The sequence below is a fragment of the Manacus vitellinus genome, unplaced genomic scaffold, assembly GCF_001715985.3.
Source record: "Manacus vitellinus isolate BGI_N305 unplaced genomic scaffold, ASM171598v3 scaffold_6_pilon, whole genome shotgun sequence".
NCBI classification, from domain to species: domain Eukaryota; kingdom Metazoa; phylum Chordata; class Aves; order Passeriformes; family Pipridae; genus Manacus; species Manacus vitellinus.
In genome coordinates, this window is record NW_021940750.1 from 31,487,050 (window position 1) to 31,512,364 (window position 25,315).

Consider the following 25,315-nt stretch of genomic DNA (forward strand, 5'->3'; position numbering starts at 1 on the left):
CTCCCGCCGGCTCGGAGGGGGCGGCCGCGAACCACCGTCCCTGCGGAGCCCGAGGGGAGCCGGGTGTGACAGCCGGAGGGGCGGCCCTGGGGCTGACCTCCGTCCCTGCGAGCCGCGGGCAGGAAAGGGGCAATTGCTGCTTGGCGCTCGCAAACCGTCCAGCTTTTCCCTCGCCTAGGTCTGAATCTTTAAATAGGCGCAGAGAGTCCGTGTCGTGTGAGATTGTGTTTTTTTTGAGAAGGGTTTTTTTGAGAAGGGTTTTTTCCTTTTTTCCTTTTTTTTTTTTTTTTTTTGTGGGAGTGTCCTTTAAAGGGAATAAAATCTTGTTGAAGGGGTTTAGTGTCTGTGGGACTTGGAGTGAACCTGACTTGGTACCTGCCCTGCCCACTTTATTTTATTTTATTTTTTCTTTTTACTAAAATATATTGCTGGCAGTAAGGTTCTGTCATCAACAGTTCTGTCCTTAAATTATGTAAATGTGGAAAAAAAGCGGTCAAATAGTATGAGTTCATGTAACGTTTAAATTGGTGCGTGCTCTTTGAATAGTAGTTTGGTAATCTGTCTTGCATATTGTAAATTCTGTGCTCTTTTGCATTTTTAAAAGTGTGTAGTGATGTCTAAAATGTTTGCACTCTGTGATGTTTGCAAATGACCAGTTGTTGTTAGAAAGGCAAGTGTAGAAGAGAAAATGTATTGGATGACTGAATTCTCCTGCCTGAAAAGGTGGCAAGCATGGTGGTTCAGATTTTTACTCTCTTTTTAAATACAGGTGATTACTTTAGCAAGTTTGACAGAGTATCTGACACTATTGACGTGTAGTCAGTTGGTAGGCCGGTCAGTTTAATCAAAGTTCTTTGCTTCCTGATGAACAGAAAAGAACATGCAAGAGTTTTGCAACTAATGTTTAGTTGGATGGTGTTTTGTATGCTTCTGTGTCACTGTGTGAAAACTGACTAAATTCCCTTGCTGGTATTTTTCTTAGAACTCACCATCCAAGAAACATAAAAGATAATAGAAATTATTATAGTTTTCTGACTTGTGGCTGCTGCCTGAGGTAGCTGAATGCAAGTGGCTGTATGACTCATGAAGTGGCAGGATACAGGACCTCGCTGAGATCAATTGACAATTTCTAGCATGCATTTGCACTCGGAAATTCAGAGTGCCTGATAGGATGCTTCCTTAGACCTTCTGCATGCTGATTATTACTTGGCTGAAGTGAAGCATGTGTATAATCAATAAACTTGCTTCTCTTCCCATGTACACAGCTTTTACATCAGGGATAGCCCTATTGATCTCGGTGGTTTTGTTCTTTATGAGCATGACCATGCAAGCTCAGTGGGAATGATATCCACTTATAATTTACTGGAGATTGAATTGCGTTGCTATATTCAACTCAATTATATCCATGGTGCAGCAGAATGAATACTAGTCTGATTTCACTTCTAATGCCAAAAAAACCCCTCCAAAAGCAAAATCAAATGTATGGGCGAAAGCACAGTCTTAGAGTTTGACCTCCTCTCCTCGTGTGAGTGCATGCACACACCTCCAGCTTCAAACAGCCTGTTCAGTTGAGATCTTGTGACATTTTACCGAACGTATTGGACAGGTTCTTACACCTCATATGTGACTTATTTAATGTTACAGAAGTGGCCCGAAGTGGTTAAATGCTGTGACTTTATCTTTTTTTTCCCCTGAAGTTTCAGAGGGCAAATCCAGAAAAAATATCCAGAAAAATTTCCAGAAAAATTGCAAAAGAAACAGTACTTGGGATAGGGGGATACACACACGCAAACCCCAAAAAACCCCAAGTACCCACAAAAACCCCCCAGAGTAAATTAATGCAAAAAAAAAATACACAAACCAAAACTACTGACTTGCAAAAAGGTAGTAGTGCTAAAGTTTCCCTGCAGAATCAGGCATACTTTATTTTGAAGACAGATAGCAGTTTTGCATCTATATTTTTAACATAATTAAAGACTTGCTTGCACACTGATGTAATGGACTGGTTTAAATGCTTAGCAAGAAGTTCATCAAGAGACGAACAGTAAATAAGGCCACGCATTAAGATACAACAATGAGCCCTATATTGCTGTGCATGGGTTTTTGAATCAGGAACCAAGGGCACTTTGCTCACCACAGTGTGGGAAGACAATGTGAATTAATTCCTTGTTACTGTTTGCTGGTGCTACTATATTAGCTTGTACATGGGTGGTACCAAATTTAACCAATCATAAATCTTTGTCCAGAAATTGAGTATAACATGTCTTGTAACACCTTTTGAAATGTGTAGAAATAATCTGTGAAATATATAGCAATGTGACTAAAGGGGACTACTTAGTCCTCGTCTTGTTATGTGGTTATTTAGAAGTTGCAGTACTGTTGTTGGCAACGATTTAAACTTACCATAACTTCTCTTATCACCTTGGTATCTATAGTGATATCAAACTTGTGACCTACAATTAAAGTGTTTAGTTTGAAACAGGAATGCTTTGTTCTAGTTCAGATCAGCTTTTCAGATCTTCAGAATAGAATTATTTGTTTTTCTTCATGTGTGAAAATAAGAAGTGAACAAAGGTGCTATATTTCTGAAAGGGTTGAAGAGGTCTATCTGGTGGATACTTCAATCATGTTCCTGTAGTGTGTTTATACTGTCCTAATATTTGTCAGAAAACTGTTTAAACTTAATGGTGCTCTCCAAGAGAGACATCCCAATTTGTACTAGAAAAATTGTTTTTATCAAGTGGAATTTATTAGTGCTTTTGCTGGATTCAACTTGAATCATTGTCTCTAGTGACTTTCTCCAGGTTGGGTGCACAATAGCAATGGGGGTGAGGAAGGATTGTGAGAAATCATTTTGTCACAATCATTGGTGCTTGGAAAACTGATTCTTACATGCAGGAGCATTTGGAAGGTGGTGCTTAAATGCTGGCTGCACCAAATACTGAAATTTCAAGCAGTTGGGGCTTAATTTTGAGTGGGGAAAAAGTATTAGTGTAACTACATCTGCTTCTAGGTAATGACTGTCAAGCTTTCAAACCTGAAATAGGTGTTGACTTAAACTATTATTGTTAGCATAGTCTGCAAATTAAGACTGAAATAGCACAACCAAACATTGTCCACAGATGTTAAACTGCTCAAGTATCCTAGATAGGAAAGACAAAGATGCAGAAGTTACGTGCAGGGTTTGAAAATTATTTTTGATCATCCAGGAAGCCTGTGCTGTGGACTCACATTTGGAAGCTTGGGGCATTCATGTTGGATTTCTAGAAAGTTTTTCAAAACCTCTTAGAAAAACTCAAATGTCTCAAAAAATATAGGAGGGTTTTCATTTTACTTCATCAGATGGCAGGGGTGAGAAAAATAGCCATCTGCTGTCTGACCAGTTGTCTTATATAGTATAAATGATAGATGAATCATTTTGTTCAGTTGTGGACCTGTGTCAAGGATGGCCAAAATACTTTACGATGACAGATAGGTAATGAGATTCTTATATGAAAGTTTTTCATAATGGAGGCAGAAAGTGATTGATTCCTTTAAAATATTAAGATGACGATCTGTTTCTCACTCTGATTAAGACTATGATACAGGGTTCTGGTATCTGTAAGTATTGAGTCTGCCCTGATGTTTTTTCCAGTGATAAGATGGACCTTTTCCTGTGTCTATTTTAAATGTATTTTCAGTTTTGAAAGTGAAATACATACATGTGTTTCACCATCTAAAATAACTCAATTAATTTGCCTCTTAGCCCACCTTTCAAACTAGAATCCTCTAGCTTGCTGCTGGATCGTTCCCTGGGATGCTTGAGTTGCTCATATGCTGACCATTCAGGTCATAGTGCTTCGGCACAGTGTCTCATAAATGCTGAAGTCAGATGATGACTATTGATATATGCACTGTTTTTGTCAGTTCATGTCTCAGTGGTGTGAAATAAGAGATGGGTGACAGGGGGAAAGAAGAACCTGTTTCCATCTGTATGCAAGGCACGTCAGAGGGAAAGTAACCTGGCAGCCGATTAGGTTAAAAAATGACATACTGTGCAAAATAGAATTTTAACATTCAGAAGTGTCTGCTAAATAACTGTATTATTTAACAAGCTAATTACAGTTCTTTGCCTCCAAACATGACCAATGAACTAATTTGCCTGGGGAGATTGCAGTGTGGTAGCAATAACCAAGCTGTTATGACAGTGCATTGGTACTGCTCAGTTGCTGAATACATCCTTTATCATGTAATTGCTTCTCAGCTGTTCCTAAAAGCCAGTGTGTTTAACTGTGTGATCATAAAAAGAAAATTTAAGCTTAAATGTTGTTCATCCTTTTAGCTGGTAAGTAGAATGTCTTTTAACTTGGTACCTTGAGGAGGAAGCTATAGGATCAGGTCTCATTGCTTTGCTGCCAGGTGTACCTCCTGAGTTCCCTTTGGCACCCTGTTTTCCACAGTGGAAAACCAATTGAATACTAGTGCTTTCTCTCTGCTTGGTAATAGAGGAGGAGAAGGATGGTTCAGGATTTGGGGATCTCAAAGTGGAGTACGATGGCTAAAATCAAGAATAACTGAGGCAAAAATATTGACAGGGCTCCTTGGGTTGAGAGTTAAGAGTGTCATCTTAGAAAACCGGGGAGTTCCAGAGCTGTCAGCTGGAGCTAGCTGTTAGTCTAGAAATGCATGAAATAGTGGGGTTCTGAGGTGCATGGATTTTCTGTGCAACAGAAAAGCTGCAAGAGATGGAGAAAGCATGGTAATAAGAGGCAAAGCATGATCAATAAAGTCTTGAGAAACAGATTCTACCATGTTTTGTCATTGAATCTGCAGTTACTAGTTTTATCCCAGTAATCTTGCTTCTTCCTACTTCAGTTGGTACTTTTAGTTCTCTTAAAACCTCTGACTATTTCACCAGTAGTCAAAAGACATGGCTTGCTAAAACAGGGAACTTTCACTGATCTTAGTAAAAAAATGTTTGAAGTAGTTGCTTTGAAGGGCCTAAGTGGATCCAGTTCGACATGTGTGCTGCCTGTATATAGGGCATGATAGCAGTGCAGGTGGGAGGACACAACATGAAATGTTTGGGTATGTGCTCTAAAAAGGGGCATAGAAAAACCTGGTTTAACTATACACCTATCTTAATGTAATTTGGCATAAAAGGATGTAGGGGAATATCTGTGGTGTCTCTAACAAACCAGTATTAAAAACAGTATTAAAACAGCTTTATGAGATAGATGAACATTGGACGTAGCTGTTGCAGTGACTGGTAGTGAATGTTTCTGTGAAGATGGTGATTAGCTAGTTGATGTGTTCAGATCCTCTCTGTCTTTCAGAAGAGGGGGACTAAAATTGTGTTCCAAGTTCATAACAGAAAGTTGCATTAGATCTGTAAGAATAGTGCTAGATACACACTTAAGCAGAATGCCTTATGTTTGAGTTTGCTCTACTCTTAAGTGGTTTTAAGGGACAAAACAGTGGATCAGATAGTACATAGCAGTTAATTTCCTTTTCCTGACTGGCTCCATGGCTCTGTCCATATTTAGCTTGCATGGGTGGCATCCACATTAGGTTGGCTTGGGCATAAACTGCATGGAGTTACCGTGCCTTATTTGTACTGCACTTATCCAGAGGTGTCACTGTAATTTCAGGGTTGTGTCTGTGTTTTGCCTTGCTTTGGATGCAATATGTTTGATTCTCCAGTGCTTCATGAGAGGAAAAGCGGGAAGTAATTTGCCTGTAGTGGGCATCAGGATTTGCTTGAAGGCAAAAAACATCAATCAACTTACCCAGTTTGCAGTGAGAATTATTGGTTAACTTGTCAACCTGAGTGAAAGTTTGCTTGCACTTTACCCCTCCAGACTTTGAGCTGCCTAGTCCAGGTTGGTAGGGCATCACAAATAAACTAAATTTATGCACAGAGGACATTAGTAAAGTTTTTCCATTTCCAAACTTCCTCCAAGGGGGGTTTTTGTGTGTTGTTTTTGTTTTGTTTTCCTAGTGAGTTGATAATGTCATAGGATGGTCTGTAACTAGGATGGTCTGGATACTAAAGAGCTATTGAAATCTGTTGCTACTTTTTCAGAAGTATTAGCCTGACATAAGACTTGGAGGTAACTGTTTTGTATTTTATTGCTTTGGTTTAAATTCACTTTTAGAAGTGGAGGTGTGTGCTGCTGTAGAGATGCAGTTTTTTGGTATGGAAAAATGTGCTTGTTTTTTATTTTCACGTAACTCAATGTACTAAACAATAGTTTCTCTTATTTTCTACTCTGTCAAATCAATATGTTCATAGTTTTTTGTGTTTTGCTCCAGTAGTCTGTGGAATTAAATAGCTGTAGAACTGATTTCTATTGGCAGGCTTTTGGGAAGTAAAGACACTGAAGGCTGACTTTCAGTTTGGTCCTCAAATAGCAAGAAAGCACTGTGGAATAGTGAGCCTTTACAGTAGGGAAGGAAAGAAGATCTTTAGGAATGTATACAAAATTTCCCTGTTGACTTGTGCATCTGATCTAAGGCAGGAAATGAAAACTTGTCTATGTTATGAATGTCATCAAACAGTCAAACTGCAAGTTCTAGGTAGCTGTTGAAATGGTTACATTGAAGGCAGCTGATCTCATTCTAGTCTACAGCATGGAGAAGGCATTGCTTTTAGCTTTACAGAAATTCTGTGCCCTTCTGGGCTCCATGTCTTTTCTGCCTGTGTAGGCATTGCTAATAATCTTTTTTCAAATTTCTGTTTAGAAGAAAAAAATGTTGCCAAATTGAAGGTTTTTTGACTTGAATTTGTAACTCCTTCAGGTGCTGTAAAATTTAACATATAATCCTCGCTTAAAGTAAATTCAGTTGCTTTCTTTAAAGCACTGGAAGAGGCTGAAACATTGTGTGGTGAGAAAACTAGATGAGAACAAAAAAGGTTCAAATAGTGGATTTTGAGGTTTATTTTGGATTTAATGCTGCAGAGAGTATTTTCTTATTTACACTTCTGTCTTTGCAGCGTTGGAGTCTGTTTTCCTCTTTCACCATGGAATATACATGAACTGCTATTTGATCTGGTAGATCAGATTAAACCCCAAACTAGCAGTAACATTTCTAGAAATAGCTCGGTGGCAAACCTTGAAAGCAGGCATTACAAATTGAATACAAATTTGTGCTTAGTATATGTCCTTTATTTGCATATATCTTGTCCTCTCTCTCCTAGCCTGAGTTACTAAGTAATGACTAATGTTATTTCCTGTGTTTCTGTTTAGGGGAAAGGAACCCAAAACCTTTCCTCTTTTGTTTTCTGCCTTATGTTTTCCTATCTCTTATTAATTGGTGAGATACTATTTCTGTCCCACCACCTTGTGTTTTCATTGCTTAAACACTACCCGTAAAATAAAACTTCCTGTTATTTTTGTAAAGACTCTTGTGTATAAAATAATTTCCAGAATCTGCCCCCCATACACATAGTAGGAGAAGTAATGTACTGTCAAGTTTATTACATTGAGCTGAGCAGTTACAACCATATATACATCTCTTGCATTAGGTGTATTTGAGGGTGGAAAACAGGATAGGTGCTGTGTATGTCTTTCTCCTGGTGTGGCAGTGAGGAACATAGGTGGATGTTTCTATTCTCTATAATTTTTGTGTATTTCGATTTCTGTTACAAAAGAAATAGGAGAGAGAAAAGATTGTGTCTTGTATGTTCTAAGGTCTAAATGTGAGTAGACAGCAACAGCAGGTCTTACACATGATTTCACTGCAGTCCTTGAGCACAAATTCGTAGGAGGAGCTCTAGAGCAGAGAAAATAGCAGTATCTTAACTGGCTTGTAGATCAAAGCTCTGAATAATTCCAGCCTGCTGTTTGCATAGTAGAGTGGGAAGGACCTTAGGCTGGCCTTTGCCACAGAAGGAAGCCCCCTTGGGAGGGAGACACAGGATTAAGTTTTTATTTTCTTTCAGACCAGTCTGCAAGTGTTTAAAAACCTTAATTTTACAGGCAAGTGCTGAAGCACATTAGCAGTTATTTTTAAATTTCTTGTCCCTCTGTGACACTTCTGTTGGAGGTCAAGGGGTCTGAAGACTTGAAGTAAAGATCAGTAGTCTTGACATCATAGGGTAAGTGTCTGCCACTCCTCTGATAGAATTCCAGAGTTACGGACTGCTGTTGAGTATCAGAGAGGGTATGGTGAAGGTTAGTCTTGAAGAGTTAGGGGAACTGAATATTTAGGCATTGTTTCAGGAAAAGTACATTGTCTTTCAAATGCAGCCAATATTTATAAGATTGTTCTACTTATTTCTGTATTTGTATATAAGTAGATATGCAACTTTTGCTTCTTCTCCTCACCCACTGTATTCTTCCTGTGTTCTCCATGCTGTAACTGTCTTTTTGTTCTTCACAATTACGATGGAGATCTGGAAGTGCAGTGTATTCTTTTAAATGTGCAGCATTAGTGAATTTATATTGAGATGCAGCCTAATAACTTATATGCTGTTTTGATCTTTAGTAGGTACTGAATTCAATATTTTGTGTATTTCAGATGATAAGAAAGATATTGACCATGAAACAGTAGTGGAAGAGCAGATCATTGGAGAGAATTCTCCTCCAGATTACTCAGAGTACATGACAGGGAAGAAACTTCCTCCTGGTGGAATACCTGGCATTGACCTCTCGGACCCCAAGCAACTGGCTGAATTTGCTAGGTAAGTAGGAAGAAAGGAACTTTAAACTAAAATGGTTTTCTTTTCACAGGTTTAATTATGAAACTGTTAGGCAGAATGGTAGATTTAGTATGGCTTATTGTTCCATTTAATTATCTTCTAAAACAAGGGACTTAGCATCAGCTGCTCTCTTCTGAACTAAAGGAAGTGGGGTTTATATTCAGCAGTCACTTCTTCAGTGACTTCTGATCTTTAGTTCTGTTGGGTAAGACAGGACCTAAATACATGGATAGACTGCATCACTCTGGGTGAGCCTTCCTTGGCACAGGGGTTAGACTAGATGATCTCCAGAAGTCCCTTCTAACCCTATCAAGTCTTTGATTTTACATGACAGAACATTTTTTTGATGTGAGTAGCCTTAAAATCCTGAGCACTGAAGGATCCAGTAAGTGAAATGCTACATTCAGGTTATTCAGTACTAAAAAGCTAGACTACAGTATTTAGTTTGTAAAGTCACTTACTGGTTTTTTTTACCTGCTTCTTAAGCTCGAGGTCTTTAACAACTTCTTCACAGTCACGGGTTGTGCACTTTGAAGTGCCACTGATAATTGCAGTCACAATTGGTAACTGTACTGCTTGGATTTTCCTCTACTAAGTCAGTATTGTCCTTCGTTTACATATCAATTCCTTGACCTGAGTGAGAAGGTGACTGACTGTCAAATGGAGGTGGAGTAACTTGTTCTGGGGGTACCGAAAAGTGTCCTCTGCAGGGCCCTGGCTCTGGTACCGGGTGCTCGGGGCCACCCGTGGCCACCAGAGGGCAACCGCGAGGTCGCTCCGGCCCCTGGAAGTGCCACGCAGGGGTTGCCTTTGCAGCGCTGGCTCGTTCCCCTTCTGCTCTGCTCTGTGCAGGGGCAGCGTTGGTGCTGTGTCTCTACATATCTGAGCCATAGCTTTCTCTAGCTGCTGCTACGAGTTTTACCCATGTTGAAAGCAAAATGTACGTGTAAAGCCACACTAATTTTCATTTTTTAGCAGCTGGCTGTTCTTCAGAGCTCTGGTGCACAGTTCTGGCACTTATAGCAGGTGGTATTTTTACTTCCTAGGTCACCTAGTACAGAAGTGTGCCTTTTTCCTAGTAGTTACTAGATGGCAGGGACTGTTGATACAAGTTCTGGTCTGGCTTCATGGATCTTGGTGTTCAGTGAAACAGCATCTATTCCTGTTTCACCTTTTTGATCTTGCTGCTTTTCTACAAGTTTTTTCCTGTTACTCTGTAGTGTGTTTGTGCCAGAGGAATGACAGCACAGCCTCATCCCACAGTTTTTTTCAGTATAGCCATTGAACAATGAATTTTGAAGGCTAGTAAAATAATTTTGCAGGTCTTGCTCTGTGCTTCAGGCTATCCAGTCTGAAAATGTTTAAAAGCAGATCATAAACAACTGAAAACAGGGTTCTATCTAAAGTGATGAGTGGTTCTAGCTAATGATACGGCTCTTTCTTGTTTTACTGTTGTTCATCAAAGTTAATGTATTTTTCTCTAAAGCCTGCTGAAAAGTTCATACACTTTTTTTGTGAAAGCAAATGTTTAAGTGATACTCCTGAGTGTCTGTAGTGTTCTAATTCTAAAACATTCCATATTTCTACTTATTATATGTTATTTTAAAACATGGTGAAACTCTTGGTTCTGTTAAACACTGAGGTACTGAATAGCTGTCTTTTGTTAGGAAGTGGAAATAGTTTCTCACAGACTGTTCTCCATGTAGATACTGAATACTTTTTCTCCAGATTGGTTTGAATACTTGAAATGGTTACCAGGATTTGGGCTTCTTGAAATGACCAGACTACTTCTATAAGATCTGTCGGCATATTTCTGAATATTGTAAAATGTTTTAGTTAGTTTTCTATAGAGAAAATGGTGGCTGCTGGCAGTATTTTAAAATTATCACTTTTTTTTTTTTATATTCATAGTGGAATGTTCTAGGAATTTCCAGAGCTAGAATTCGTAGCAGATGATGGAAAGATTGAGGTCTGTGTGTACAGTCCCTTTTCTGTTAATCTATTTCTGTGCAGCAGATAAAATGTAATTCACTTCAGTGAGAAGTATATGATGGTAGAACAAGCAACTTAGGGGGACATATCCTTTAGCAGTATCCCCAAGTTTGCTAGGAAAAATTGTTCTGATAGCTTAATTTTAGATACATGAAAATTTAATGCGTTTTCTGTTTTAAGGAAAGTTTTTTGATTTCTCGGTCAGAATTGATGACTGTCAAACTTTCACCCTTGTCTTAACACACAACCATTTTATTTTTAATTTTTTTATGTTTCTAATTATTGCATTTTTTTATTCTTCTGAGAATAAAGAATATGGGTGTATTAGAATTTGAATATTGTTTGGGTCTAGTAAGATGAATTCAAGCACTCATATCTCCAAACCACTGCTCAATTGTCTCTTTGATCTTCCTGTGTGCAGTATCACCAGAAACATTGCATGCCAAGCTGGAAGAAAAAATTGGGTTTACATGTGTGGGATTGGGTTTGGAGGTTCAAGGAACCAGTTTTTCATGCTAAAAGAATGTGTTTAATGTAAATTTATCTGAAATTGTCAAGCATTGCTGGTTGTTTTACAGTTCAGAATTTCAAAATTCTGAAAACTTTGAGCAGCACGTGAAGTTAAAAGTTGTAAACCTGTTAAGTAACTTCGTGTGCTTGAGTAAAGTTTTGAATAAAAAACTTTGATTACTTGGAAAAAGAATTTTGACAGTCCTCATATAAGGAAGTGTGAACTGGCTAGTAGAATTGTATGCTAAGTGTGCTTTGTGTAGTTGACAGAAAGTTATTTGGGTTTGCTTTCTTGTTTTTGTTAAGGTAGTTTAAAGAATCTCACCATACATTTGTAGAAATTAGCTACTGAAAACCAGGCATCGATTATTAGGAACAAATTTCTGAGGTTAAGCTTAAACAAAGCTTGAATTCTAGTGATAGTAGATTTTGGGCACGGTTTGTGTGTTATGATCATGATATAGTAAGTGAAAGGTAGTGCAGGAATGGACTTGATGCTTGAAGTCGTCTGTAGTTCTTCAACCCTTAAAAAAATAATTTGGAACTGTAGTAATTGAGCATGTGCAGTGACCATCAGTGCTCAGAACTCAGTGGGACTCCAGAGCGAGCTGTTGACTGTCTGTTGTGGTACAATTGTCTTTCACCACCTGGTTTAGTGTATTTGTCATTGAGTCACATAGCAGGAATCTGGATCCTTTAACTGGAACTCTTATGGTTCTTCCTGGAAAAGCTTTTATGCAATCTACGATTCCATTGGAAACACTGTGAATAAACAAGCTGTGTCAGAACATTAAGATGTGTTCAGTAGTGCACAGATGAATTACCATAAGTTATACCTAGTTGGGCAGTTTATCACCTTTTACAGATTATTTCATTCTGGTTTAGGAGTCATGAATTTTCTCTAGCATGCTTTAAAAATGCAGTTTAAAAAAAGGTGGATTTCTCTGAGACAATCATATCAAAATGTGAAATGTTAATTGTGAATGATGTGCTCAGAAAGACATGAAACCTAATAAGTTACCGTATTTTCATTTCATACCTTTGACTGTGACAATGGAAATTCTTTCAAGTGGAATAAAATGTTTCATTCCAGTCTAAATTGATTACAAGTAATTCAGTAGTTAACTGTGAAGAAATCATAACTGCTTGGTGTTAAAAGCTTGGGAAGGTAGCAGGAATATTTCTAGCGGGGGCATGTGGCAAATTCCCTCAAAGCAAGCCACTAATGACAACTGGCTACACCCTGATTGCCCCCTCCCTCCCTCTTGTTCTCCAGGCAGATCCATGCTATGGAACTGGCTATAGACAGCAGGAAACAGACATCAGTAAAACTAAGAAATAAGGGAATATTCTGTAGCTGGGAAATTGGCACAGTAATGGGTCTTGATGGTAAAAACTTTACTCTCCGTGGTTTTATCTTCTGGTGCTCTTGGTATCTTTTCTGAGGGAGAGCCATTGTGAGAACTGCCCTTCCTTTCTATCCGCTTTCCAAACGGTTAGAAAGCAAAGGAGAGGAAACTGCGTTAGCGTTTGAAATCGGACACCCTTCTTAAAACTGACAAAGCATTCTGGTCACCCAGATTTATGACTTAGGCCTCTTTATAAGGTGTATGCTTTTGTGTTGGTTTTGTTCTTGTTGCAGAGAAGCTTAAAGGGCAGTAAAGTGACAATTGCTTTACCCAGAGTGCTCTTCTAGGGGAGGGGAAATCTTCTGCTCTGTACCACACTGCGAAGGTCACTCTCCCTGTTTACACATATGATATCCTTCATAGCTGGAACAAACCTAGTAATTATTTTTGCCAGAATGATGGAGTGAAAGAACTTTTTATGACGTTTTTCTACCTAACTGACCGAAGCGCGGTTAAGATAATGGCTGTGGGTTTTTGGGTTGCACATAGATTGCTGGGACACCTTGTGCCACTCCCCTTTTATCTATTTATCCAAAAGCCAGTCTAGCCAGTTTCAGGAGTTCTTCAGCACAAGTGAACTCTTGCAGTAGCACAGGGCCATGATGCTCATGTTAGTTCTGCTCAGCAGGGCAGCACAAAGGGAATGGCACGAGGAGGGAACAGATCAGCAGTGGCAGTAACACTGCTGAGAGAGAATAATTTCTGCCATGTCTGACTGTTGTTCTTAGGGGTTTGGTCATCAGCACGGGTGAATATCACTACTTGTCATCAGAGACCTCTAGGTTGTGTCAAAGGAGTTGCCTGAGAGAGTGTAATGCTGTTTAGGTTAGATTTATGTATGGAGGGAGAAAAAAAGATGTGAGAACGCAGAGCTCTTAACAGCGGCAAAAAGAGAGATTTCGAAACAAGGAGGAAATTCTATACTGTTATTTTTTTTTTGAGTTATATTTACTTTATTCCTAGCCTTAACACTGTTCCTGTGGCTAACTTTTAAAATTGGGTCTATGGACGAGCATATAGGTTGTGGAGATTGGCAGAGTGGGGATTGGTTCTGTCAGGGTACAGTACTTTCAATTCAGATGTGTAGATGAAAGGAGGTGATTAGATATAACTTTCACATACTGCACAGTGACAGTGTTACTTGCTTTATTTTGAGAAACTGAGTTGTTGTGATTTCACTCAGTCTTCCTTATGCATGGATAGGAGTGTGCGCTTTTATGAAGCTTATTCTGTAAAGCTGTAAGGTTGCACACCTTCCTTCTCCCTCTGCTGTCACTCATTCCTTCCCTCCACCCACCCAGTACAAGTTAAGACTTAGCCTTTAATTGCAGTGTCCCAGTACCTTGATCCAAAAGGTACACTTCCTAATTTTCACAGTTAGCTACTACTAGCATGGCCATATAAATTTACTGCAGAAATGAAAATTTTGGTCTTGCCATGTAAATTGATTTTCTGCAAAGGAGAGTGTTTCAGAAGTTCCACCCCAGTATTAATGTGTGGGTCTGTAGTTGCCTTAAATAGTTATATTTGTTAGAGTTCTGTTTATGATTAATGTTTCAGGCTAAGAAAACTTGGATGGAGCTGGCAGAGATGCTCTACTTGGTGGGAGCCAAAAGTCTGACTGCCACCAGCAAGAGCTACCTGCAACAGTGTAATTAAGATCAGCAGCCCAGATTCTAGTCTGGTCTCCTTTTGCAGACAGTTAATTTTAAAGTAAGACCAAAATCTTTTTTTCTAATATGTTTGAGTTCTTTGAGGGATTGTCCATATGGATTCTGCAGCCTTGTGAGCAAGATGACATTGCTGACACAAGGATCTATCGTAGCTGTGCTTGTGGTGTACGTGCCCTCATGCCTTTAATCCAAGTCTGTAAAGGGCTCGGCAGTTTCTTGCTGCCTCTGGCACCGAGATACAGCCTGGACACCATTTGCCACCTCTTCCTGTCGAAGTGTGTGCTTCTGTTTTGCTGAGTAGCTTGGCTGTCTATGGAACCCTGTGCATAAGCACAGTCTTGTTCCACATTTTAGGCTTAAGTTGCCCACTCGCCATGCTTCCATGAAAAATGAGATGATTTAAAATCTGCTCGTTTATTAGCTAGAACTTTTTGTCATTTTCTGACTAAATGTTCAAGTACACTGGCTGGACTGATAATCCTGAGTGTAGAAACAAGCTTGAAAATTAAAAAGTCAGCTTATTCCAGAATGGACGTTTATAATGTTACGTACCTGCTCAGGCACTGAACTGAAAAATATAAGGTGTATGTTGATGCTCCAGTCTGTCCCATGTCTGACCATCCAGTTCACCTGCAGTTGGTTCTTCAGGCTCCCTGACTACACTGGCCCAGGGTATTTTCCTTCTCACTCTACCTCAGCAGCCTGTTAGAGATGACACCGTTGCAACATTTCTTTCTCAAAGATTGACTTAATACCAGAGGCAAAATGCAAGAGTCAGGAATAGGATTTAACACAATGATCAGTAGGATCTTAGGCAAAGTGTAAAAATACAGGTACTGCCCACTAAAGCTATTTGCCACATCTGTTGTTAGCAATCCTTTTTTGGTCTAGTCGCTCCCTTTAAAGGTGGTCAGTTAAGACTTCAGAACAATAGTGGTTTTAGTCATTCTGATCAGTCATGAACACTGACCTTGGGTTTAGGAATTTTTTGCTTTTGTTTTTGAGGCTGGGGGAAGACTCAGACTATATTTAACAAGTTGATAGAAGGAGATGGTTTTGGCACCAACTTTGTCTCCTAAGGGTGTTTGTTCTCTAATCATAACACTGTGTTCTCTCATGTCCCATCTTGTCAAATCATTCTGCTGTGTGACCGTTTTGACATTACAGATGCTCCTTTCTGTGTCTTTTCCTGTTTTTAAAATTCACAGAGATGTAATAAGGACAATCCCATGCAAAGGGTAGTTGAAGCCTTCTGTAGGGGTACTGTAAAGAAAGCTTTTGTGTGTGTTTTCCTGTAGTCTCAGTACCTGCAGTACTATGAGTGTGGAACTGTGCTGCACCTGTAGTTCTGAAAGGAGTCAGATTGAGGGACCAGTGATAGCTGGCAGAGCCATAGGAGGCTAGTCCATCACATATTACTCCACTGGCAATTCTAAGAATATTTTCCTGGGTCTTCAGGACTTCTCAGGGAGTTTTTTCACTGCTTTTGCCTTAATTCAGCCTTTCAAGACCTTTCATTGCTGTCCTCTCTCAGCAGTCCACGTGAAGGGGGGCAGGTGAAAGAGCAGATTTCAGCCATAGACATGGGAGTGTGACAGTACCAAAGAAGATAGACCCTGCCTGCAAAGAAAAAAATGTGGTCAGATTAGAGGGATTTTAGCTTATTTTTCCTACAGCTCTTGAGTGTTTTTTAAATGTTTAGAAGTTGCTGTTTAACCGGGCTCAGATTAATTAATAAAAATGCATGGGAAAAAGTACATGTATACATTGCTTGGAAATCTCTTCCCCCAACCTTGTTCTTCAATATCAGTTTCCAGGAACTGAATTCATGGGGATTAAAACTGTCTTGGGTAGCAACAGACACTTCCTCCTTCTTAATGTTAAGAATAGTGATTCTGATTAATTCCAGTTATTTTTTTTATTTCAAACCACTCGTCTCTGTTTAGTTGAGACTAAAGTACACCAGAAAACCTTTTGTTTAACTTACAGATATGATATGTAACCACCTTGTCACACAGAACTATCTTGTACTGTATTATCAGGAAAAGTTGTTCAATAACCCACATGAATAGACTAACTCTGCTTCTACAGCAAGGTTTGGGAATGTGCAAAATTCGTTACTTATCTAAGGCAATCTCCAGCTGTGCGGGGTTCATTTATTTACACCTACCTACCTCTGCCATTAGGTGGGGATAAGCCTTCTCTTTTTGTTTTTTTTGGAGACAGCACTACAGGTTTGAGAAATAAAGATAGCTAAAAGTGCAGTTCACTTCCCCAGAGTGATGTCACACATCTAGCTCTTCTGAATTCTGACACGTGGTTGTTGTGACAACACTGTTCTAAGATTTTTTTCTACAAAGAGTCTTATTATGTATTAAATAGACCTAGCACATACAAGCAATAGTTTGCTGGGCTCCTTATGCAGTGAGTGGAGATTAGTGGCACCCAGAAAGTAATGCTGAAGATCCCTGTCAGCGACCAAGAGTAAGTAGGTGATTGATTGTCAGTTGCCAAGAGTGGAATCCGTGCACACAGTAGCTTAAAGTAAGAATAAATGACTATTTTTGTGGTTGTAATGGTTGTCTACGTTGTCTGTGTAGATTCCACAACTTGCCTGATTCCTGCTTTCCCCACATCTGTAGAGTTTTCTTCTGAAGATTTGTGTGTGGTGAAAGTTCTGAAGAATGATTGCATCTACTCTCTCCTTCATGTCCTATGGAGAGGAAGTGAAGCTAAACAGACCACATGGGTACTGGCACAACAAAAATGGAGTTTTCAAACAAAACCTCCTACTTACAATTAGTATAAGTCAGGGAAAAAGCCTCTATTTCCACATAGAGGATTAAGAAGGTAGCATTAAATGTCTTATTCTGTATTTGAGAGGTCCTTCTGGAAAAGCAGAACTTTGCAAATCCTAAATTATACTGTTATTATTATTATGAAGGTTTTGAAAATGTTAAAGTGAGTACCACTGATGCATGTAACACTAAGGGATAAATGTGCTCATTATATATGCACTTAGAGGAGAAGAGCTGTCTACTAATGTTTTTATACTGATGTTTGTTGGTTCTCTTTTTTATCTTTAAGAATGAAACCAAGAAAAATTAAAGAAGATGATGCTCCACGAACGATAGCTTGTCCTCACAAAGTAAGTGAAGTGCTCAGCTTATGAGTAGGCAGTAATTTGTAGATCAGAATTTTGTATTGATGTTTTCTCTTGAGAATAAAAAACTAAAATATCTTGCTGTTAATAGACTACACTCAGTTAACTGTATTTTAGTTATTATTCTCTAGAGGCTTCCTTAAAAACCTTTCACTGAATAATATATTATTCCCATTCCTTGTCTTAAGGTTAGTGCATCCCTAATCTTCTGGTAACCATGATGCACAGCCCCTAACATGCTGGTTTTACTGTTGTGATTTCCCGACACCCAAGAATACATACTTGAAAGAATGTTCTGAAAGCTGTTCAAAGTACGTTCCTAAGATCTATATATCCTCTGCTTGGAAACTATGACAGATTTGGAGTCTAGATCAGGAATCAGCAATTTATGGTGCAGATGCCAAAGTCAGCGTTATTGGAAGACTCTGAATTACATTCCACAGAGCTGGAAGGTGCATCATCTTGAGAAGCAGGCATCTTGGAGATACGATTCTGAACCACTGTCCTATTATTCCTTTGACTGCACATGGCTCATAGTATTAAGTGAGGAGACAGTTTGAGATTTTTATGTTTGGGATTGTGTTTAGGTTTTTTTATCAGCTTTTCAGTATGATTCTCAACCACATTCAAGCTTCTGTCTTGAATAAATGTTGCCAGTCACCTAGATTGGTAGCATCTGTCTTTACTGCATTATCCAGCTTTTGTAGTGCTTCTGTTAGCTGACTTAGCCTGTCACAAAAAAAGACAAATACAATCTTGCTGACTTCTGGTCTAGATTAAGTGTGAGCCTAAGCAAATAATCAGGGCAGATAGCTAATAGTACCCATTAGCATGAATAGAGGGCTACTTTCTGACTGCCATGGTGTAAGGAATTCTGAATTCCTCTTTGTGCTTAAATTGATTTCCAGTTCTCCACATTCTACAAGTGTCATGTTTTTATCATAATGCAGTATTCAGAAATACAGGAGCAGTTACTCTTTACAATACCAAGGAATGTTGCCTTCATTTCTTTGATTTACTCTTTCATAGCTTCAACTTCATCTGAACAGGGGGAAAAAAAGAATGTTTTATCTTTCCATTTTCTGTCTTCTAGTGTTTCTAGGCTTTGTGCATTTATGACTGCAGTTAAAAAAAGAAATATATTGTAGATGTAACTGCTGCTCTTGGAGGCAAGCAGGGACTTTGAAATAAATACAGAAAAAGTTGATGGTCTGTTAATTTTGGTGCTGCTTTGCCAGTTCTGCTACATGCAACAAATGATGGCGCAGTACTTCAAAATTAACTGAAGAAATTCTAGTCCCTGAAGGGAGAACTCTTCTTGAAAGTGACATTTCGCATTTTTTAAGAAATAAGGCATATTCAAATGTATTACTTTTGAAAAAGAAGCCTGCAGAATTTAATATTAGCAATTTAATGTTCCTTTAGGTTCTGCTGTTAAATTTTATGCCTCATAACACAGTGATGTTGGTAGACTAGTTTTATGTAAGTCTAAACTACAAGCATCACTTGTAGTACAAATAGAATTTATGGTTGTTAGTAGGATTTTATGAGGCATTTTGAACCTCGAGGAAGACATTTCTAAAGCATATGATAGATATACTTACTGTCATTAAAAGGTGAAAAAAAAACAAGTAGAAGGATTAAGTAAAGAGAGCCCCAGGTCACTGCTGGCTTAAGCACACTCTGGAATCAAAAGCAATATTCCTGTGTTGATGCAGCATGGACCACAGGTTAAGACTTCAGATGCTGTAGCTGAGTTAATGTATTGTTTGCTTTTAGGCTGAGTTGGCACTAACTCAACAGATTCTCTCACCTTACTCAGTTGCCCAGTATCACGCTGTAGGTTTAAACTGTAGTAGCAGTGGCACTCTGTCTTAAGGTGGTAGTGATCAGTCTGCTGCTGCCAGTTTGGACAAGGTAGTTTCTGTAAGTTGTGTGCTGGAAACCAACCCTCTTGCTCCATTTTTTCTCAGAAATGAGAAGGAAGATGACAGAATGTTGGGAGATGGAGTGGTGCACATACAAATTGGTACTAGAGAATAATTTGTAGTATATTAGATACTATATAATATGTTGTAGTAGTACTCAGAATATAGCACATTGAAGAATATACCGTAGGTATCCATGAATTCATTCTGTCTTTTGGGGTTTTTTTGTTGGGTTTTTTGTTTTGTGTTTGTTTTGTCCTCTAAAACCATTGTGTGCTTTTGTTTGGTTTATTCATTTGCTTCTATCAGAGCTGCATTTTCTTCATGAGACTGTCCTATTATTCCTTTGACTGCACATGGCTCATAGTATTAAGTGAGGAGACAGTTTGAGATTTTTATGTTTGAGATTGTGTTTAGGTTTTTTTATCAGCTTTTCAAATTATTAATTTTCTTGTATTGCTTTTTTAAAAATAAATGTAATGGATGTTCTTTTCAGGGCCAACTTATATAAAAGTGTTCAGGATATAAAAGCATTTTATATGCTTGTACTGTAGCAGATAAAACCTTCTTCATGAGAACTAGCTTATCTACTAATTGAGTTTCACTCTTCTTTTTAAGGGCTGCACAAAGATGTTCAGGGACAACTCTGCCATGAGGAAGCATCTGCACACTCATGGCCCTCGAGTACACGTATGTGCAGAATGTGGCAAGGCCTTTGTGGAGAGCTCAAAACTAAAGCGACATCAGCTAGTTCACACCGGAGAGAAACCCTTTCAGGTATTGTTCACCTCCAGGCATGAGTACCACCCTTTATACATGTACACTGTAACTGTAACCTGGCTTCTGTAGGACTTTGGGGATACTGTGTCTTTCCTAAAATCAGATGAGGCAATGAATGATCACCTTAGAAACTGGAAGTCCCCTTCAGCTAATTAGTCTGTCATGTAACTGTTTCCGTGGACTTCTCTTAGAAATTGCCTGATCATATGTACATGGGAGATGCCTTTCAAAATAAGATGTGAAGTTACTTTAACAATGAAGGTTGCAGTTACTATTGAATTAAGAAAATGTCTCTTTCTCCTCATCGTCTTTTCAACTTAGTGCTTGTGGACAGCTGAGACTTGGGGCTGTTTGCTCAGTTGACTCAGGATACTAATTTTCAGTAGAGGATATTAATCAGTTTTCAGCAAAATTATGAGAGTCACTAAATCTCTTTTTGTTTATATCAAGTCACGTGGGCTTCTGCCACCAGAGGTCCCCTGCCCTCTTCATATGATACTGCTTATAAATCTTCTTTACAGCTGTTCATAGGCTTGAGCATATCTCTGTTCTCCAATACACATTTAAGATATGTTATTTTTTAATTATTTTTTTAAGTAAAGTATTTTATAAACTTGATTTGCAGTCCTCAGGAATTCACTTAAATGTGTACACTGGATATCCTCTGTGGTCAGTATAAGTATTTACTACTGAACATGCCCTCCTTTTTATTTCAAGCCCATCTTAAAAGTAAAGTGGGTAAAATGAGTAAATCTTTCAAATTGTCACTGGAAGGGGGAAATGCTGATGTGAAACCTTGTTTCTGTTTTGTAGTACAGTGTAACAAAGTCCTGTTTCAGATGCACAGGTGATTTTAGTGAAAGCATTTGCTTGTAAGCTGGAAGTTAGTTATGTTCCTCTTTGAAAATAGATATACTATTGTATATATAATATACATAGTATACTTCAGTATCTATACCTAAGCATTGCAGTTTTTGGTGCAGTTCACAGATGATGCTCACAGCTTCGCTATAATAATCTTCAGCATCTGACTTCATGTTTGTGCAGTCTAATGATTTAAAGAAGAATATTGCTCTAATCAACGATGGAAACGTGTGCTGTTTTGTTAGCTAACAGAGTCCATCTTTTCCTTTCAACAGTGTACATTTGAAGGCTGTGGAAAGCGTTTTTCACTGGACTTCAATTTACGCACACACGTGCGAATTCATACTGGCGACAGGCCCTACGTTTGCCCATTTGACGGCTGCAATAAGAAGTTTGCGCAATCAACTAACCTGAAATCTCACATCTTAACACACGCTAAGGCCAAAAACAACCAGTGAAAGTTGGAGGAGAACATTCTTGAACTCAAAAGCGTCTTGCAGGAAAACGAATTGGAAATAAATACGCCTCCCCTTTGTATATTGTTTCTAGGAAAGAATTTTAAAAAAAAAAAAGAACCTTACAAACTAAAGGACGTGTTTTGATAAGTAGTAAATAAAAAGCAAAAAAAAAAAAAGAGAGAAATCACACAAAAAACTTTAAGGTGACATTGTTAAGATGCTCTACCTTGATATGTAACCCCGTTTCAAGAACACGGTGTTTTGTAAAGTGCGTCCCCAACTGGCCGGGTCAGCTCATGAACTCGCATCAAAAGAGACAATTCTTTATACAACAGTGCTAAAATTGGACTTCTTTTCACATTCTTATAAATATGAAGCTCACCTGTTGCTTACAATTTTTTTTAATTTTGTATTTTCCAAGTGTGCATATTGTACACTTTTTGGGGATATGCGTAGTAATGCTATGTGTGATTTTCTGGAGGGTGATAACTTGCTTGCGGTAGATTTTCTTTAAAAGAATGGGCAGTTACATGCATACTTCAAAAGTATTTTCCTGTAAAGAAAAAAAAGTTATATAGGTTTTGTTTGCTATCTTAATTTTGGTTGTATTCTTTGATGTTAACACATTTTGTATAATTGTATCGTATAGCTGTAATGAAATCATGTAGTATCAAATATTAGATGTGATTTAATAGTGTTAATCAATTTAAACCCATTTTAGTCACTTTTTTTGGAGAAATACTGCCAGATGCTGATGTTCAGTGTAATTTCTTTGCCTGTTCAGTTACGGAAAGTGGTGCTCAGTTGTAGAATGTATTGTACAGGCACTGACCGTTTATTAACACCTGATAATATGTACATCCCCCCATGTAATAGAAAGGGCAACAATAAAACAGTGGTCCTAAAGAAAGAATCTGGCAGAAAATGATCTGTAAGCACAGTCTATTTTCTTTTGTTGTCCAGAGCAGTTCTAGTTCCTCTTGACCTCCCAGAAATTGGAAGCTTAATAAACTCAAGTTTCATTTACTTTGCATTCAATTACAGTGATTTGTGATGCAATTACATAATACCACATCAGATGGTATATCTAAACAGAATTGCCGACTGTAATTCTGGTTTTGAGTGACCTAGACTTCCATTAACTGGAACGGTGGATTTGCAGACTTGGCAGTGTAGTGGGGAGTTTTCAGTGTGCCTGGACAGCAACTAGGTAAAACAGTGCAGTAAATAACTAAACAGAAACCTTTATTTAGTCAAGGTAAAGAATGTTGGAGGTTTAAATGCAGTAACAATAGAAAGTGGAGGAATGGTAGGGTTTGAGTTGTCATACCAGAAAAAAAAAAAAAGTTGTCCTTTTCTTTTGGCTAACTTGTTTGACTGAGTGTAATGATAAAAATTCTTGGAACCTTATTTGATGCCTTTTGCTTCAAAACAAAAACTCTTGTGTTCTAAGAGAACTTAAAGGAGTTGAGTTTAAATGGTCTGATAAGAGTGGTTACTACTCATTTGTTCAAGTGTTCAAAGAAAGAACTTAGCAGAGACTATAGTAAAATGTGACAGATTAATAAACAGGAGAAAATGCACAGAAATGCATAAGTTATTTTTTAGAGACATGTAACATATTTTAATGCAGTAAAAAGTGTTGTTAATCTTTTTCTGAATTCTCTTCTTACAAGGTTCATCAAAGTTTTTATTGCTAATACTGTAAAACTTAATTTTGAGTCCAGTGTTGGTGGTAGTGCAAAAAAAAACATGGGTAATAAAGAAACTACACTTACGACCAAGGGAATTTTCATCCATACATAAATCAATCTGAACACTGCAACTCTAGTCTGAGGTTATTAGGGGTAGAAAGAAGGTTGGGGCATTTAATTGTAAAGTATGCGTTAGAATTTTGGCAGTATTTTTTCTTTTATATATAAGCAGTTTTTGAACAGGACAATATACTGAAACTTGTATAGTTATAGTTAAATTAAATTCTGTATACAGTTAAATTAGTGTCTATTCTTTTTGGAAGGAAATAAAATTAATTCAGTCTAGTTCTAATTGACCCTACATTTTTTCTTAAACAGTGTCTATGATGGTTAAGCTTGCACAGAAGTTTACTTTCCTGTGTTGTAAAGTGGTACCCATTTTATTGAATTGCAAGGTGGTCAGTACTTCATCCTTGAACACATATTTGAGGCTAAACTATGTTAAATATTGGTTTGAGGACCAACTGGGAACCATAACTGTTATTATTTCTGGTTATATTGTATCTGATTACAGAGAGAAATTTTCATTCAGGCCTCAAATCAGTAGCACTCAATATACTCCTGAGTGTAAGTAGCAACACTTAGTAGCTTGAAAGGTCTTGCTTTGTAAGTAGTTAATTCCATATTGGATATGAATAAATACTTGCATCAAGCAGCTTCTATAAGTTATTTAAGCTTTTGAAGTATAATTGCCACACTTTGCTCTTAAAACATCATGCTTAACTAATCCCAGAGTTTTCCTTAAGGTTTTTCAGTGAAGCAATTACAGGCTTTGAGAATAGGAAGAGGTGACTTTGAAACCACCTTTCCCAGCCTACTATTCCTGCATTACACCACCAGTGTGTGAGCGAGTTCAGGTAAGGGGAGGAGAGTCTGAGGGGTGGTGGAAATGTAACCGGTGGTTTTAAAACTGGCGAAAGATTTCAGTGCTTACTCATCTTGCACATTCTACTGCTCATGTGATCGTACATTTACCTTACCTGGTTCTGCTGCTGTCAGAATGCAAAGAGGCAGATTCAGTACTCAGCATCTTTTGTACTCAGACCAACTTTTTAATGGAACAGACTACACTTCTCTAGCTGTGTCTGTTTATGGTCTGTCAGTAAATACAAGACATGGAGTGTCTCTTGAAAAGGTGGTAGGAGGGGTACAGGTTCAGATTTGAAATCCTAAATGAGTAAATTCATAATGAAATAAAACATCAGGGCCTCAGCTGAACTTGCACTTAATTTTAGTTATCTTCTGTTTGAAGAGGTTCGCTGTTGAATTGAGGTAGAGCATTTTGACTTCCTTTTCTTCCCCTTTGTGGCTGCAAATTGCCAATCAACAAAGCCAAATGCTAAACACATTTTAACATTGTAGCTTGTCAGCAGTAGTATAGTTTTAAAGGCAAGTGGAGATCCTTTCCCTCCACTAATTCCGTAGTAGGTAAAAAGCAAAAGTAGCAATATTCAGCAGAAATGGCAAAATTATTGAGGCTTTAAGATGTCTGAAGAAAGCTAATCCCTTCAAAGTGCAAGATGGAGAGGCATGGCAGTGCTGGTAAACAGGTGTTTCCACTTGGTCATCACCTGTCCCAAGGCACTCACAGAATACTTTGTCAGTGCGTGCCTTGGAAAAACAGTTTGATTAGACTTTCTACTCAGTTAAAATGGAGAAATTCGAGGACAGTATGTGCTGAATAGCATTCTTCAAAATGTTTCCTTAATGCCTTGAAGAAATTGAGAAAATTTGGTGTTTTTGTTGGGGCTGCTAGACAAGTTGGTCTAGGAAGTCTAATCAGTCAAGTAGCAGCTGTTACCGACATTAGTTGATGTATAATGTGTGTCTATAATGTATCATCTATAATTTTGGCACTTTAGAATAACAAGTTTTTCATCTGTGCAGCACCCTTCTAAAGTCTGCTGTGTTACAGTGGCCGGAGGAGGGAAGTAAGCACTGTTTGTGTCAGCACTGAGCTTTACTGCACTAATGTTCCTGTAGTGCTTAAAGCTGTTGAGAAGAACCTAGGGTGGATTTCAGAACTGAATTTTGGATGTGAATTTTGCAGGCAGGAATAAAAATAAGAGTTGGACTTCAGATCCATATGCTTTTTCATGGC

The 25,315-nt window shown here is 38.3% G+C and overlaps 1 protein-coding gene across 1 annotated transcript; it reads left to right on the forward strand.

Annotated features, from left to right (window-relative positions):
• Positions 1–96: 96 nt before the first annotated feature.
• On the forward strand, positions 97–23,454 carry YY1 (YY1 transcription factor; the record flags this gene model as incomplete). Its single annotated transcript, XM_025896069.2, has 5 exons — positions 97–178; positions 8,503–8,665; positions 17,355–17,415; positions 19,977–20,135; positions 21,278–23,454. Coding segments are annotated over 5 exons (648 nt in total), but the record flags the coding sequence as incomplete, so codon positions are not given.
• Positions 23,455–25,315: the final 1,861 nt, after the last annotated feature.